We start from the raw sequence: 18156 nt of genomic DNA, 5'->3' as shown, positions 1-18156 counted from the left end.
CCGCCATCAGGAGCTCGTTTGTATTCACTCTGTAATGGTTGCCTCGCAGGACGCATAATAGTCGTATCTAAAGAGTCGCCTTGCAGACGACAAATTCCTTTCTCCAGCCGCTTCGGCCATACATGGAATTTAAACGCCGCCTCCGCGAGACGAACCTTTGAAATTCGCGGAAACCTCGTTGAAAGATCAAACACTCTTGCTGACATTATGAGGGGTCGACGTGAAAGCGGCGAACCGGGCAAAGTGGAAGGACGAGCGTGAAACAGGACCACGAATCGGCGAAACAAAAGGGCTCGGTTTAAAAATATCGGTTACGTCAACTGGACTCTACTACCAGGGGGACCATTAAGTCGGTCACGTCGCCGAACTGCATTTAGGAAACTGTACTTCCAGCTGATGTATTACTTTGTAATAATTATCGTCAAATGTAGATCCTCGCGATAAATTCAGAATAGCTTGGAGGAACGATAATCTCCATCTCCATTCATTTAGGAAACTGTACTTCCAGCTGATGTATTACTTTGTAATAATTATCGTCAAATGTAGATCTTCGCGATAAATTCGGAATAGCTTGGAGGAACGATAATATCCATCGTTTAGGGATAAACTGGAAATTAGTTCCTTTAAAAGAGAGAAAATTTTGACCTACAACAAATAATTCTTCAAATAATCAGGAAGAATACATTGTACTGAAAGAAAAGGCATTAATTAATAAGCAGGTATTCTGAATTAATTTATCCATACTAATTTGAACAAATTAATTTCTCAAGAGAGAATTTGTGAGAATTGAGAGAATTCTATGGACAAATGTCTCTTGAATAAAAATTTGAAATACATACTATGGGTGGATGCTTACTTTTTAATAAGTAGTCTGGTCCTGGCTTAGCTTCCATTAATTGGTACCCCCGGGAAATATATTTTCTTCTGCACCTGAAAAATAAAAAGAAAAGTTAGTTTCAGGGAAAATACGAAATAATCGATCTTGTAAAGAACGGAATAAAATTTTCTCTTTGCGAATTCAACATGCATGATCATATTTCTTTCACTCGTCCTCTTTTCGAGTACATTTTCGCGCTACCGAACGTACAGTACGTGAATCCTTTTAAAACCCGGTCACACCTGTTTATAGTACGATAAGAACAGTGGTTGCATCACGAGGTATGAGTCAGAGGAGTAATTCCCATCGTGCCGACGAATTTCGTGGGCTGTCAGAAAACGAGTACTTTGTCGTGGCTAATGTATCGGGAATGAGCATAGCTTTTACCGAAAATGGTCTGTTCAAACTCTGTCTCGGACTATTTAATTACGATAACTCGTTTGAAATTAACTTGGCTGGCATTCCTCTCGTCATTAATGATCCCTTGACCATCTCGAGGTACGCGTCACGCTGTAGAAATTCGTTGTATCTACGCACGATAAGGCCCAATAGCAAACGATATACTGGTTAAAATAATTAGAAAAATTCATTCTACTTCACAGAGTATCAAAAGACTCGATTAATTTCCTCACACGAAAAATCCCGAGAAGTATATTTATTTATTTTCTCATTTAATTCCCATTCGATCTTCGATATTTTTATTAACTTTAACAACGTAGAGTCTATCCTGAGTTTAGGGGCTCAATGCACTCTATCTATAAATTCATTTCCAATCACTCGATATGTATAATTAATTGAACCTTTCAAATTCTACTTCTCGCTAAATAATTCAATACAGATTATACAACAATGGTATACTACAATAATATCCTACATAACACCACGTCACGAAATACGAATTAAATAGACAATGAACTACTCGATATGCATATAACGATCAATTTGATTAATGAGAACAGAGGAACGGTATCCCAGATTATGTCGCAATAAATCCAACAGCGAATGATCCAAAAACTCATTGAACTTCGTCCTTACCTTCCTTTCTCATCCGACCAACGATCATGATTGACCAAGGTTCGCCAGCTTCCTTTTTCCCCACACATCTCTCATTTCCCATTTGCAAACAATCGCTCTCAGCCAGATGCTTTACGTAACCGAGACAAAAGGTAAATTAATTACAGAATCCGCTGGGATCGATACGAATCCGCTTCCTACTGACTTTCTACGGCCTACATTTTATCCGCAATAGAGAACGGTATTATCCGCATCGGCGAGCCAACGACTTCCGGAATAATTCAGCGTCGAATTCCACGCGGCCACGGGGTAGGGGCCCCGCTGCTAATTCCAATGTCTCATTTACGTTTACGTTGCTGGCTGGTAATAGCGGCAGATACAGCGACCAGCCGATGTATCCACGGAAGAGCTGGCGCCGCGAAAGCTCTAGAAGGCTATCCATAAAATATGCTCGCTGGAATGAGCCGAACGAGGAGAAAGGAGCGAAGAGCGGAGAGAGCGAGAGGAAAATGGTAGCCCAGACCAGAGAAGAGAGAAGGAACATCTTCCCGACACGCTTGTCTTCCGTGGCCACCAAGAAACGTTTAACCAAAGGGAGCTCGTTTACACGCAGGGTGTAACGGAGGGACGTTAAGACAGAAAGAAAGATGGCAGAAGAAGCTGTTGAACAGTAACGGTCCATCGTGACGAGAATATCCGCGTAATCGATCGATCATATGCCATAATGTAGCTCAGCCGTATGACTTTTTCGTTATTATACCTGGGAACTGGAATTTTCAAATTCCAATTGTGATTCTGCGATGTGCAAGAATACATGGCGATGATTCTGGGCATAGTTGATGGAATATCGAATGGAAAGGATCGTCGAAAATAGATTAATAGGTGAATTAAGTAATTACGAAGTGCGAAGAACGAGAAAAGCAACGACATGTGCTGGAAGCTGGGAATAGTAGGAAAAAGGATAGAGATGCTAAGGAGAATCGAGGAAGAAAGGGAAAAGGGGGAAATGGAAGACAAGCGGAAACAGAAGGGTAAATAGAAATTAGAAAACAGATGGGGTACAATGCAACGTGAGAAGAAAGAGACAATGAGAAGCAAGGAAAGGACAAAGCCGAGGAAGAAGAACAGGAGAAATAATAAATAAAACTGAGAAATAGGAAGGGATGATACTGTACAATTTGTAATGTAGCTTTTAAGAAGCACAAAGAGAGAGTAAAAAGTTAAAATGTAATTAAAATCTATGCAAAACTGAAAGTTCGTTGTAATCCAAATACCAAGGACTATGATCAATAAATATATTTCGAATGGAGTATGACAAATAAATTGATAAATGAACCAATTAACATTCTACGACTATTCTAAATGATAGGTATAATTTTATAACACACCGGACGACTGTTATTATGCTGAATATTATCATTTTCCATATTTTTACTTCCTTTAGGATACAAGAGAAACAAACGAGCAGTGCCAGTTAAATAACCAAGTACTGGCTTGGTTTAAAAATTTTTCTCGACACAAGTTTCTTGCAGATGTGACCAAAAAGTAGGCTCAATTTTACAACCAACCGGACGAGTATTATTATATCGAGACACGAATCTCTTATTTAATAATTTAAGAGAAAAAGAACGCTCTATCCTCGATAAAGAATCTGGTAACTCGTGTATCAAATATTTCTACGATGCATCCAAAGATTATTCCCCAGAGCGAGAGGACACAGATTGGAAAGCTCTGTTTCGACGCAACGTGTCACGAGTTGGCCAATTATCAATTTCCTAAACTGCCTCACAAAGCTGCAAAACACGGCGAAATTAATTATTTGCGCTAAAATTCGAGAGGGGGCATACTGCGCAATACACGAGCGTCTCTGCTTCCTCGACGTTCGTCAAACGAACGGACATGTTAATTAGCTCTCACGTTAATTAACTCCGTGAAAACTAATTTCCATATTCCATCATCGTCAATTATACAAATCGATGTGGGGATAAAAATGGCGGAGCCGGAGGGGGAAAATAAACAGCGCTAATTGTAAGAAGTTACCTCGAGTAACTTCCTTCGACGATAACGACATTAGTACGGGAACTTATCAAGGTCTGCCTATTATCGGAGAGGGAGAAATGCAGGAAGAAGGAATTTGCATAGAATTTTAATGCCGTTTTATTAAAACGGGAAACGATCAAAGGGACGCCCGCGGAGAAAGAACGCGAGGCATACAAAGATGCAAACAGAAACAAATTACACGGTGCTACGCTATCTACGGCAATTTCAGCTTGTTTCCTTTCAGAGCCCGCGCTCGCCGGCTTTTTGCGCGCGCTTTGCGCCGCGGAATAGATCCGCTCGATCTTCGTATCTCTCTCGAACGTCCATTCATAAAACATGGCCTCTTAAACGGGAACGAAGGGCAGACGCATCGGTGACAGGCTGAGCGGAAAAAGGCCGAGAGGGAAAATCGAAGAAGAGGAGCGGGTACGGAGCGGAAATACAGTATGACGATGAAACAGAGCGAAGGGCTCTCTCGGCCTTCGTTTTGCCTGCAGATCGTAGGAATACCAGACAAGTGGTTAATTTTACTGTAAGACGGACGAGGGAGGGAGATGAGGGTGAAAAAGGGTTAGAGGGAGAAACAGAGACAATGGCAAAAGGGGTGGAGAGATAGTTACACTTCTGCGAGTTAATTGAAAGTTGAACACGTGAGACACGGGTTAATCTATGTCAGGGGTAGTAGATGAAATTATTTCATCTCGATGAGCCTTTAACATGTTCGTCGTTGGGTCAGGTTGATCACCGATCTCCTGGTGAAAAATGAATGACAACTTGGTGGTGAGCGATGACAGCATAGATGACACGTCGATAGTATAGAACCTCGATTATTCGAATTAACAAACTATATCATTTTTCGTAAATTCTTTTCACGATTCTGTTATATCCAAGTGTAAATTCTGTATTTAACGAAGATGCAGATAACAATAGAGATCCTGCTGTAGCATAATTCGATTCGGTGTCTTATATTATTAACCCTTTGCACTCGACGATTTTTTGGCTAAAGAAGAGTAGAAATTCAAAGATTCTCTAACTAAAAAACTGACGATACTTTTTTGAGCAATAAATAAAGAATTGTATAATAATAGAATTGTAGAATTATTTGTCTTCGATGCTTCGCACGCTGTTACGTTACATTAAATTTGATATATTAATTAATATCGATCTTGCAAATTTTATGAAATGGCGACTCTCGAGTGCAAAGGGTTAATTTCAAAGTAATACGATTTATCATCGAGGCGAGGGAAAAATCGGTGAAGTTATGTTCCCTGGGTGAATGCGTCGAAACAAACATGGTAACGGCGATGCACGCGATGAATCGGTGGAGAATGAAGTACGAAAGGACGCGGCAAAAAGGAGTCGAATGGTTCCACTTCGAGTACGAGTCTTTTCCTTTCTTACTCGCTATGCCTCGACTCGCATTAATTCGTGCCACGTTTCTTTCGTATAATTGATCCACATACCGATCCAAGTGCTTTTAGGCACGAGTGGTCTCTGCGTTTTCGAGTGGACGTCTTCTTTTTTACTCCAGCCCCCACAGGGAACCAGCCATGGCTACGTCCATGCCCCGGATCTAAGCCCTACGCTAGCTATTCGCTTGGCGGGAAAATTCCTAGCGCGATAAACGGACGTTGTGTGCCCTGGGACGCTTTTAGCATTATGATTTTTACCGGATTGTGAAACGTTACACTGCGATAGATGAGGCAAATAGTCGGGTTTCGGTCCGATTTCACGCCATCGTTGAAACGTTTCTGCAGCGAAACTTCTTCCACGCTGAAACCGATACTCTGGATATTCGCAGAGTTGTACGATTCGATGAAGCATTCGAGTAAACGAGTAGGGTAATTCGTTATAGTAGTCTTCGGATTATTTATCAACATGTAATGAGAATTGATCCATAATTATTAGAGCTCGTTAAAAGAAACGAAGTCCTCTACAGAAAAATTTGATTCCAGGGTTTATATTCATCTTTGTATGCAAAATTGTCCTATTTTTGATATACAGTATACCACTCGGTGAAAGAGGAATTCGGAATATCCGCAGAAAGCGTATACAAATTATTTCGTAACTGGACTTTCTCGAAACCTTAACTTCACCGGAACTAGAACACTTGTTACTGTAATTTCGAGTAACAAGCTCGCGGCGAATTTCGAAACCTTAACTTCACCGGAACTAGAACACTTGTTACTGTAATTTCGAGTAACAAGCTCGCGTATAGCGGCGAAAGAGAGTAGAGGATAAACTTTAATTCCGGACTACTTGGTTGGCACGCAAGGTAAAACCAGACGCTGGAATCTTGGTAGTGCGAATCAATCTTATTGCTAGTCTCGTCTAGTCTGCTTCTGGCAAAAGGAATTCCTGGAATTTTATCAGTGGCGTATTCAGAAGGCACACTCGCAACAGCGCCCCGGAAACTTTTCGCTAGGGGTATAACCGTTTACGATTCTTTCATATGTTTCTTTTCCTCGTCATTCTATGCACCCAACAGAATGGGAAATGTACAGCGAAGTGTACTTGAAAAATTGAACCTGTAACCATGGGGAATACGGACTGAAAACGGGTACTACGTTCTCTGCTCGATTTCAAATATTCGGGAATAAATTGTAATAAATAAAAATTCCGTGAATCGAGTGAAATATTCTTGTTATAATTATATTATCATATTACGAATTTTTGCGATATTTATTCGATCGTTTAAATTCAACTGTAAGGCACTTTGACTTTAATATTCACAATTGCACCGAAATATTGGACGAAATTGTATTTTAAAGTAACAGGATAACGGGTGTCGTAAGATTGGTTTAGAAAGCAAAATTGATAGACATTTCAATGAAAACGTAGGATAAGAAACAATTATTGTGTAAATTATATTGGAGTATTGGAAGAAATTATATATTGGAACAGGTCTGTCGCGAATTCCTCTAAGTACGTTACTGAATTTCATCCGAAGCCCGGTGGAAAAAATCTTCGAAACCGGAGTGAATCCTCGATGGCGAAAGAGGGACGGCGATGAAAATAGATCGTCTGCTTTTGCCTTGCAGATTCCTTCAGGTGCACCGAAATTGCATTTACCAAGGGAAGCGTTTCGAACAGAGATAGCATCGATTATCCTCCGTTTGTCGCGTTGCTGGACAGGCTCTGTTCACTCGAGGAGAAAAAAGAGGCACGTACTTCCAATTATGTAAATTAACAACGCGCATATAACGAAGCCATCTTTTGCATATGTATGATCGAATATAGAAATAAGAGAAATTGGAGCTCGGCTGGGGCAGGGGATTCGACTAGTTGCAGGCGTCCTGACTTTCCTTCTCTCCTTTATTTTCAACAGAAACTAATTCGTTTTATCGCTAAAACGAAGATTCCGAACCAAGACGTCGGTTACCTCTCCTGCAGAAAATATACCTGAGAATCGTGAATTTAAATGAAACAACAAGGATCATTCGGAAGAGTGGGGCCACGTATTCCGAAAATTGAGAAAGATACGAAGATCGAAAGGAATTATATTTTCTATATTTCACGTGACAATGTCTCATACAGTATAATGAAATATCGTAAGGATAACTAACCTTTAATTGCTAATTATTTCTAGAATACGGTACACCTAATTTATGAATACAAATTTTCAATTCCTATGAATTATTACTCCTCCTGAATACAATGCTAATTTTATTATCTCTTATTATCAGAAAATATACCTGAGAATTGTAAAATTAAATGAAACAACAAAAATCATTCAAAAGAGTGGGACCATCTGTTCCAAAAATTGAGAAAGATGCGAAAATCGAAAGGAATTATATTTTCTATATTTCACGTGACAATGTCTTATACAGTATAATCAAATATCGTAATGAGCAATATACCTTAAGAACCTTTAATCGCTAATTATTTCTAGAATACGGTACAGCTAATTTATGAATGAAAATTTTCAATTCCTATGAATTATCATTGCTCCTGATTACAATGCTAAATCTATTATCTCTTACTATCAGAAAATATACCTGAAAATCGTGAAATTAAATGAAACAACATAGATTATTCGGAAGAGTAGGGCCACGTATTCCGAAAATTGAGAAAGATACGAAGATCGAAAGGAATTATATTTTCTATATTTCACGTGACAATGTCTCATACAGTATAATGAAATATCGTAAGGATAATTAACCTTTAATTGCTAATTATTTCTAGAATACAGTACATCTAATTTATGAATGAAAATTTCCAATTCCTATGAATTATGATTCCTCCCGATTACAATGCTAAATCTATTATCTCTGGCATTTTATCGTTCACGGAAATTCCTTATCGTAAGAAGATTCATCGTTACGTCTAATAATTAAATCTATAACCGTGAGCAGTTGCTCCGGTAGCCAATCAGCTTTTTCCACGGGAGAAGAAAGCCACGAGTAGTTTACCAGGGCCGGAACAGAATTAAACGACCCTAACGAGACACGCAACGAAGAGCCGTCTTTCCCTCTGTGCATTTATTATAATTCCTTTGCTAAATAGCCCACTCTCTCATACGAAATAACAGCTCTTCCCGCGATTCGTTCCCGTAAATTTCCTCTCGGATCAGCACACAGACGTGCACACCCGTACGTACACGGGCTGGGTTCGGCCGTGTGCAATTTACTTTGAGCTCGGCGCGTTTTTATTGTCAAGATCCCTTCGTAATTTTGTTGTTCGATAAAACGCCAGGTGAGAGGGCCTTTTCCTCGGTGTCCATTGTCCGACAGGATGAAAATCGCGAACGTTCCCTTTTAACGTAATTATCATCCGCGAAAGCCCGACGACAAGCTCAAAGTTCCGTTTCTAGTCGTGGAAAGAACGCAAAGGCGGCTTCGACAATGCGTTATAAAACACCACGTCACATGTCGACCGCTCGTTACAGTTTGCCCAATAAAGAGCACAAAGGATATCCTTTCGCGCGGATCCATTATGGCGCCCGCGCATTGAAGGCTTGTTCCGCGACGCTCGAAAATAAACGGTAATGGTTCTCGCGTAAAGGCTGACTCTTAATTATTAACACTTCGTGACAATACGTCGACGATAAAGTACGAGCTTCTCCGTGTGTTTCTTTGCCTCGGTGTTGCGACGAAATGAATCGTTAGGGTGGGTTTCAAACGTGTTTAAATTTAAACGCAGACGCGTGCAACCGGCTCGTTTCGCGCGGTTTCAGCGACGTCGCTGCTGAATTCCGACATGGGTCTTTTAAGTAACTAATAATAGCGTGCAGAAGATTATGAGGATTTTTTGGTTCGGTGTATAGGGTCTGATCGTCTTGGGTTGCTGGTGTCTTGGTTAATAGAGCGTGTTTCGTTACGTGGTATATGGTATTTTCTGCGAAGGAGAATAATTTCGATGGCTGGATTTGCATTTCGGATCGGGTGAGAGACGTGTCATGCGAAATAAATAAGATACTATTTAAAAAGAGGAAACAGTATTTTCTACTGAGTATTATTTATTATGGAACAGCCTAAACGTAACTGCCAATCTCTCGTTCGATTCTATTCGTTTTGTACAGCTTGAAATTATCGGTTTCCTAAATGCATTTGCAATTATAAGTCATATCAGAGGACGAATAAAATTCTACTTTATTTTGCGAAACGATACTTATAGTAACGCTATCTTCTGGAAGAATCGTTTCATAGAAAGGAATAATTCGTCTTATCTTACACAGGCGTGTTTCAGCGAATAAACATAGACAATTAGCTCCACGATCGTGCTAATCTAATCACGTATACACGTGCATCGTCACGACGTACAACCAAGGAAGTAACGATCATACTTAAACTACGTGAACCTAAGTCTCTTTCGATAGATACACCTTCGAATAATCACCTTTCGAATTACCTTACCAGCTACAACCATATTACAGTAATACTTTAGTACTTACTCTAGAAAAATTTCACAAAAATACTCGCGAGCAAACAGAACTCTATTCACGTTACTCTCTAAAAGTACCGCTTACGAAATTCGCAATAACGACCCACTAAATTTACAAAACTTATTCTACGACACGAAACTTCACGCATATTCCCCAATCATGGCGACCAAGCGATAACCAAACTCATGCCGTTGACGTTCGACCGATATACCAAACTACCTCGCCAATCTAAGTCTATCATGCTAATATCATCTTCTACTGCTTGCCACCACGAGCAAACAGAGCTCCACTTTACCCGCTGCTAAAGTAGTACCAGTGTGAAAATCCTCACCTCAACAGTACTACTCTCTAAATCCCGCCAAACTTATCCTACAGTGACGAACTTTACAAATTCACCGACCGCGTAAACCAAACCCATGGCAGTTTAATCCAGCGATCAAACTAATCTCTTCCCGTACAGATCGTCGTGTCGAGTAACCGGGAAAGTAACGACTGCAATCTCTTTCTCTCTCTCTCTCTCTCTCTCCTTGTAGAGAAGTTCACTCGAGGTGTTCTGAAACGAATGGAGGCTGCCGAACGAACGGTCGAAGAGATATTCCGGTTCGTGTTCCTGCTGCCGTTTTGCGAACACGTCCAACGATCCACGCACTGCTCCACCTCCGGTCCACGCGGCTTCCTCTTACGCCATCCTCATCCTTGCGGCTGAATCGTAATTCGGCTTTACGGCACACGCGACACCTTCCAGGTCCAGATTGCGATCAGCGGCGAACGGTGCCCCAGGTGCTCGAAAAATTTGCGACTCGCGTTTCACGAGCATCTTTATTCGCGAGCGATTACCGCTTGGCCCGTTGGCTAATTCGACTCGCAGCGGGCACTTGGCTGCTTCCGCTTTCATTTTGTCCTGATAGCTCGCCAAGTGGATTTTAATTCGATTTTACGGCACTACAGGTGCCGCTTTCATGGCCGCGATTAACGGACAAATGAGAGAAGCAGTCTTCGAGAGAAGATTATGGCTCGGACAAGCTCCTTCGTGTTCTCTCGTTCAGGTTGCTCCTGAGGTTTCTCTGTCTTGCGGGGTAGCTGAGAGTTTACGTAGAAACGAGATGGATCGTACGAGTTGTATCGCTTGTTCGCCTTTTATTTCTGCGAGCTCCTTTCCCTTAGAATCGGTTAATTAGATCGAGAGATAGATTGATTTTCTGTAAGACAAAGATACGTGTGCTTAGACTACATTTTGTAAAGTAAGCAGCATGTTATGCGATGAATTTTGGTGCCATGCGAGAAGTTGTTATCGAGATGGTAGCAAATGGAATTTTAAAAATCGCGTTACAATGTTGAGGATTTTCAAACCGCTGCATTTCGATACGGCGAGTCGAATGTTTGATCAACCCGATAGTTAATGCTGAAACGCGAAGATAACCGTATTGGCAGATCGCTGAAATGTATCGCGCGAAGGAGATACATTGAACCCGTGTTTCGCGATAATTGAACTCGAAACGATGAAACGATACTCTCGACAAGATCACCTGTCAGAGCAACGTGTAAAATCAATAGGTTAGATAGAATTTACATTGTAAAATACAAAAATAAAAATGAGAAATTGCAACGGAGGATTATCATGGACGATGATCGGTATTGGTTACTAAAATGAATAAATGGGTCCAAGAAAATGTACGATATAATAAGAAAAGAAGAAAACGTCCAGTTGTCCTCCGTGATCGGGAGGTTAATGAAAAATCGACAAGAGTAAGCGATCCAATACACCAATGTTAAATTATATTCGAATTAATACCTAAATAATTGATCCAAATTTAAATTTTAATATGGGGAAAAGTTAATTCGATCGTTTAAAAGGATATTCGATGATTAAATAATTAAAGTTGGCACTACGACGTTGCGTTTACTAGGCCAGAGAAAATTTCCACGCAAAATAACGAAAAATGAGAAGAAGATGTAAAGATCCAATATGTCCAGCAAACCGACCTCCCCCAAGGTGCCAAAAATTATTATGAAAGTAATGTAAATATTTTTTACACAAAAATTTCATCGTTCAAGTCATCCTCCGAGCACTTCAAGAACATCGTCAAAGCAACGAAAGAAGAAACACGATCAAGCGAAGAAAGAACGAGCGAGAAAGGATCAAGCGAAAAAATCGAGAAGACACAGTCGACCAAGGAGTTGTAGGAAGTACTTTAGATAATCTTTGCGACTGCAATTGCAATTTACAATACTTTGGAATATTTTAATCGAATATTTCCGATTTTTAAAAGGAATCGCGTATTCGGGATTCGATTTCTATCGTGAAATCAAAATGTATGCGCTTTATCCGAAGATTCTCGTTTGATTTCTAGCAAAAAGTGCCAAGCTTCGAGAACGACCGTAGAAAGTTCTACATCGGTGTCGAGGACACGGTGAGAGGGTGATAAATAAATTATAGTCTTTGTTGCAACCACCTGCATAGTTTGCGAGAAGCATCGAAGTAACAGATCCTTTACAGTCTTGCATTCTTTAAGATCCTCATTCCCATGCCATTTCAGTGATTCCGTGAATAGTTACCGTACACGAAAACATTGTCACGTTATCTAATAAAATACACATGCACGAATAATCAGATATAACATTTATCGAGCCACTCGTAATTATTTCATATTCGCGTATTGAGCGAAATTACATTGGTTCACTTCCTTTTGCAACATTATACAATACGTTTCTCGACACGACGTGACTAGTCGATAACCATACAGTAAAAATTGCTTCAATTTATAGATTTATTGGAATAATTACGAGTTACGCACTGAAGTTCCCAAAAATTCTCTTGGGAATTCACGCGTGTCTAATTTCTCAACTACAGCAGAAGAAGCAGAGACTCTACGAAATCGTGCAAATTGAAAGCGATCTCTTGCAAGTCGCACAAGAAGTGCTGCAATTGTCGCGGAAGAGAGGAGGCCAGGAAACCTCGAACTGCGACAAAAACGAGAAAGACAAGGGTATCTCGATGCAAGAAATCGAAAAGACAACGAACACCGCTCTGTATATGCGTCAGGGGATCGAGTTCACAAGACCTGAGGAGATACTGCAAATGTCCGACGAAGTGTACAATTCTTTCGAAATACAACGACTGTTGCTGCATAAAAGATAAAGTACGATCAATTTTTATCAATTCGAAAAAGAATACTAGAAAACTGTACATTAAACACAATTTGCCAATACATCTGATTAAGATTTCGTACAGGGAACGAGAGAAGAATAATCACAGAGAAAGAATGAAAACGATAATTTGACATAATTAAATTTTAATTTCAGAGAAAAAGTAGTAGAGGAAGGAATAATTCGAACAGCAAAATAGAGAACGCACCTGGGCAATGTAACTGCAAACCACCCTTAACAAAGTGAGAATCGTTCGAGTAACACTTGCTCTTTCTCCATAATAAGTAAGATAATATTTTGGTAATTAACGTTTAGCCCAAACGGGAATATATTCACCAGAGGATTGTCCAGCTTGCGCAAGAAGCTACAGAAAATCAGACTTCCTTTCTCGCGGTACGAACAAATTATTATGCAAAGACGGTGAACGAGGGGGTAATTTTCATTCTAATCCTAGGCACAATAATCCAACAGTATGCAGAACGTGTCCTGTACAACGATGTCGCTCCAAAATCTGCTCGAGGAATCGGAATCAGAACGCGCCAGTAAGCATCTGCGTGAACAGGTAAACAGCCGGACGATAACTGCAACATTCAAAGCGAACTTGTATTTTTCTATTCTAGGAAAAGAGGAAAGTGAAATTCCGCAAATAAAGGTAACAACGAATCCGTGTTTCTGATAAATGTTTCGTTTGTATTTGCTTACAAAATCAATATAACTGCCTGGAAGGCTGGATGCTTAAACAGACGGGTTTTGTCGTGCGGATATCTCTGGCGTGTTTCAACGGCACGCTGAATTATACGAGAAGGCGTAGACGAGTGGGCTGACTCGCGGTTATGGCTCTCAGGCTCGCGGCGAGCCACGAAAATTCACCACAAGGAGCCTTTTGCATGTCTCTGGAACATTCGCGAGTATTGTGTCAATCGGACGTTCGGGTACTAGCTGTTATGGAATGCCTCTGTTGCTCGACAAGATCCGTTCGTTTCCAGATATCCCAAGGGATATCTCTGAGTTACGAGCTAATTGCTTGTATGCTTAGTAATTAAGTAATGCGAACATAAATTGTAAATTGATACTGTATGCTGGTATTAAGCAGCGTCCAACGAGGATCACTTTTCACAGGACCTGAACAAAGAATCTGCCTCGTGACAAATAAAAAAGAACATACAAGTACATCGCCAAGCGAAGGACGTAAACATAAGCGACAGAATGATAAACAATCTATTTGATGCTCTCGGTTATGTATTCGTACACCAATGCTATCATGCGAAAATACGATACATAAAGACATGAACATGAATTGGTTGTTTAAATATTAACGTGTATCTTTATTTTTACGATATCAAATAGTCCATAAGCATAAAGGAATCTCGTACACGTTCGCAAGATATCGTTTCACAGATATTCGAAAAACTGTAAAACCGAGTTTTGGAAAATTGAAGATCTCCTGAGTGAAATGATCTATCGATTAAACTGTAATGACATGCTATACGATCCGCAGATATGCCGTTATTTTGCGAATAAATATCACTAGTAGGTACAGCTGAAAAAATATAAAACGATCATTGTAATCTCCTATCTGTGTAATCTCCTGATAAAAATTTGCGTTTTCTGTTTCGTGTATCTCGTCTATAAATATAGTAAAATGTTTCACGTGACTCGCCCAAGGCAGTGATCGTAAATGAAAAACAAAAATATGATTATTTCTAAGACATACACACTCGAATACATACTTGTATGTATTCCATTCATCATTCGAACGACATTTTATTAAATACCTACACTATTTATACTGCGGCAATCATCCTTCTCCCAATGAAACGGAATAAAAACATCTCTGGAGCTTGTTTATTGTTAGAATATATATCGTCGGTCTTCGAAGCACCAAGCTTCAAACATCCTGCTTCGATGCGAAGTTCTGTGATATAATGGCTCGAGACAAGGCTCGCAGATGGTAAATTAAACTATTACATAACATACTATATTATCTTCAATACAGTGGAATGATCAGTCTCTTCTCACAGAATTGGCTCTCAACCGCTTCCTATAGAGATCCAGCCGATTGTCAAGCCAAGCGACGCAATCATATGTTTGCACGTGGCACGAGATATTTAATAACAGTTTAAAGAATTCGATTAAATATGTGCTATAAGCGCCGACAACTGACAAGTTTAATATGGTATTCCTTTCAATACCATTTTTGGTTCTCATTGTCGAGGAAGAGATACATATATAAATGAAAATATAAATTCACCGTGTACTGCGTCTATTGGCATTACGTAATTGCTTTTCGATTTCAAACTGTCGCAAATCTGCCCTTTCCAAGAAATCTTGACGTTCTAAATATCCATCCTTGCCTTTATTATGAGTAGTAATCTCTTCTTCTAAATTCTCTTCTTTCTTATAATTATCCCAATCGAGCTTGGACTTTTCTAATGTACTAATTTTTGCCTTTTTCCCTAATTGACCAAGGACAGAAGATATACCCCCTAACCCAGCCCGTTTAAAGCCTCTTCCTCTTCCAGATCCTTTCCCTGCAGGAGGACCAGAGTTTCCTGTTTTCTCAGAATTTTCAGCAGAAGACAAAGATAATCTTGCTTCTGCGGAATCCACAGAGACCTCTTTCTCTATTTTTACTTCTTCACCGGCAAATTCAAATACCTTAGTTATCTTCATTTTCTCTTCTACTTTTGGCTTCTCTATGGGCGGTGATTTCTCCTTTGATTTATTTGTCATGTTTTGTGGCTTGGGTTTAGGTGCCGTGGCTTTAATAAATAATAAATAACAATATAGAAATATTAAGTATAACAGCAACACTAATATTTCATGGATGTCGATTAATATTTACAGATTAAATTATTTACCTGTATCCTTCATAAAATCAGCCCAAAGAGAATCAGCTCTCTCTTTCTCTTCTTTTTCAGTAAGTTGTTTCTTCTCTCTGGATCCTTGTTCTTCTTCTTCATCTTCTCCTTCTTCTTCCTCTTTTTCGTTAACTTCATCTGCTACCTTTTTCTTTGATCTTCCACGCTTTTTAATTTTAGATTTTATAGATTTCTTTTTCTTTCTCCCTCTTTTCTTTGTAGTTTCTCTTTTGTTTTCATCGTTTTCATCTTCAGGACTACTTTCTGCATCACCTTCGGATTCTATTTCAGATACAGGTTCACTATCTGCACCACCAGGAACATAATCTTCGTCATCTTCATCGGAGTCAGAAGGCAGTTGGTGTTCTTCAGTCATATTCTATTAAAATTTCACTTTTACAGAAACTATAAAAAAATATCACACCTTCATTAAAATCCAATTTAAATTAATCAACCATTACTCGTTAATATGATATTGTACTAATAAATAATTCTGAAAAAATTTAATTTTTTATATTACTTGGAGCAAAATTCTGTTAAAAGTATTAACTGCATAATTTAGATACAATATATAAACAATTATTGTTTTCGAAATATTAAACTTCATCGCGTTTCGTATACAAATATACAACCTAACCTCTTCGAAGTACGCAATTGTACATACAATCAACCGCCAGTAAATTCGTTATTGATTATTACTATTTTGGTACTTACGTATTTTCTCAAAAAACAACCGATGCTGCTAAAAATTCAGTTGTACGATGAACCACCTTCCGGAACTTTCGTCAGAATATTCGAAACGTTCTCCTTGTTTCGTCGTTAATCACTTAACCATTATATATCGAGAAACTTTGAATGAAAATTGTTAGTATTTTAAAAACACGTAAAAGAGACACTACTACACGTGAGAAAATCACGAAAATCTAACAACCGAAAAGTACAAATTGAATCACGATTCGCAAATGCGTTCCATGTATAATGCCAGCCATTTTAACTTGCTTTAACCAACGCCTCCTGTCGTGAGATTATGAACTACGACGTAATATGCACAAATTTAGAATAACATATAATAATACACCTTATAAAAGAAATATATTATAATTTACTGAAAGGTGAAAAATTTATAATCTTCTAAGTAAATAATATTTTACAACCTTTTCAAGTAAATTATATTTCACTCGGACAATGGCAGTGTCGACATCTGTATCCAAATATGTTCACAACTACAAGATACGCCTGGAAATCAAGAAATATTTCTAATATCTTTTTCTTTATGCCTAAACGTCTCTTTATAGTAAACAGATATTTCATTCAAATCGAATGTATAAATTGAATATTCATAGAATTGAGTGTAGTATCATGCTTACACGTAAATATATATTTGGTAAAAAGAACTATTTATTATACTCTAAATAATTCCTATTAAAGTATGGATTAATAATTTTAAATTAATCATTTTTAACTTTACAATTTGTTAATTTGTTAATTGTAATCAATTATATATAAATTTAAAATTATATATTAATTTATTTTACAATTCGAAAATTATTTTATATTTCGTTATATTTTGATATATTTTAATATACAATTTACCGAAATTACTTTCCGTAAAAATAAGTTAAAAATGATTTAATACTTTAACGATAAAGAATGTACAAATATATCTATATATCAACTTGAAATTCGATTTCATACGAATCCTTATTTCTTTAGAATGCCATTCCACACGGATACCTAGTTAGAAATATCGTGAGAAGGGAACATAGCCAATTACATGGAAAGGCATCAAATTGCGAAGGAACTTTCACGAATTTGTCGAGCAATAAGTCAACTCCTGCTTCAGGATGTTAAGTAGGATCAGCAGGGTCACCGCAAACCTCATATTACAGGATCCATTTCGAATCCTCCTTTCAACGAAATGGTTGACAGCCCGTTCACGAGGACTTTAACCGGATTAATAGATCAATCGGTCTTTTCCTCCTACTCTAAATCTCTGAATGAGAAAAAGCAGTGGCAGTGGGAGAGAAATAAGAATAGATCCCCATTTAACGCGAAAAAAGACTATTTTCCAACACTGCACGAAATAATTATCATTTATATTTAGGATGTTTATAAATTTGTAAATTATTCAGAATTAGAAAAAAGATTTGTCTTTTCTCAAATTTTGGGTACTTATTTTTGTAAGTTTTTGTAACATTACTCAGAACACCATCTTTAGGGTATAAAATAGATTTGTCATAATTATTTGTATGTTTCTTCCAGTGCAGGAAGCAAGTCAATTCTACATTTATAAACAATAGAACTATCGTACAAAAACTTGTAAAATTTAAACG

At 38.5% G+C, this 18156-nt stretch overlaps 1 protein-coding gene across 2 annotated transcripts; it reads right to left on the bottom strand.

Moving 5' to 3' along the window:
• Positions 1 to 871: 871 nt before the first annotated feature.
• On the bottom strand, positions 872 to 16766 carry Yeti (yeti). 2 transcript variants are annotated; one of them, XM_017901610.1, is made up of 4 exons: positions 16538 to 16766; positions 15824 to 16202; positions 14742 to 15724; positions 872 to 930 (listed from the first exon to the last, which is right to left on the bottom strand). In XM_017901610.1, exons 2-3 carry the CDS (start codon positions 16197 to 16199, stop codon positions 15210 to 15212), a joined length of 891 nt encoding a protein of 296 aa, XP_017757099.1. In that variant the 5' UTR covers positions 16200 to 16202; positions 16538 to 16766; the 3' UTR covers positions 872 to 930; positions 14742 to 15209. The 2 variants fall into 2 exon arrangements, with proteins under 2 accessions (XP_017757099.1, XP_017757098.1); XM_017901609.1 differs by lacking the exon at positions 872 to 930 and adding an exon at positions 10429 to 11014.
• Between the last annotated feature and the right edge of the window lie 1390 nt (positions 16767 to 18156).

Source organism: Eufriesea mexicana, unplaced genomic scaffold, assembly GCF_001483705.2.
Source record: "Eufriesea mexicana isolate 0111107269 unplaced genomic scaffold, ASM148370v2 scaffold1741, whole genome shotgun sequence".
Taxonomy (NCBI): Eukaryota; Metazoa; Arthropoda; class Insecta; order Hymenoptera; family Apidae; genus Eufriesea; species Eufriesea mexicana.
The sequence above is the reverse complement of the archived record's forward strand: the minus strand, read 5'-3'. Positions and strand labels throughout refer to the sequence as shown.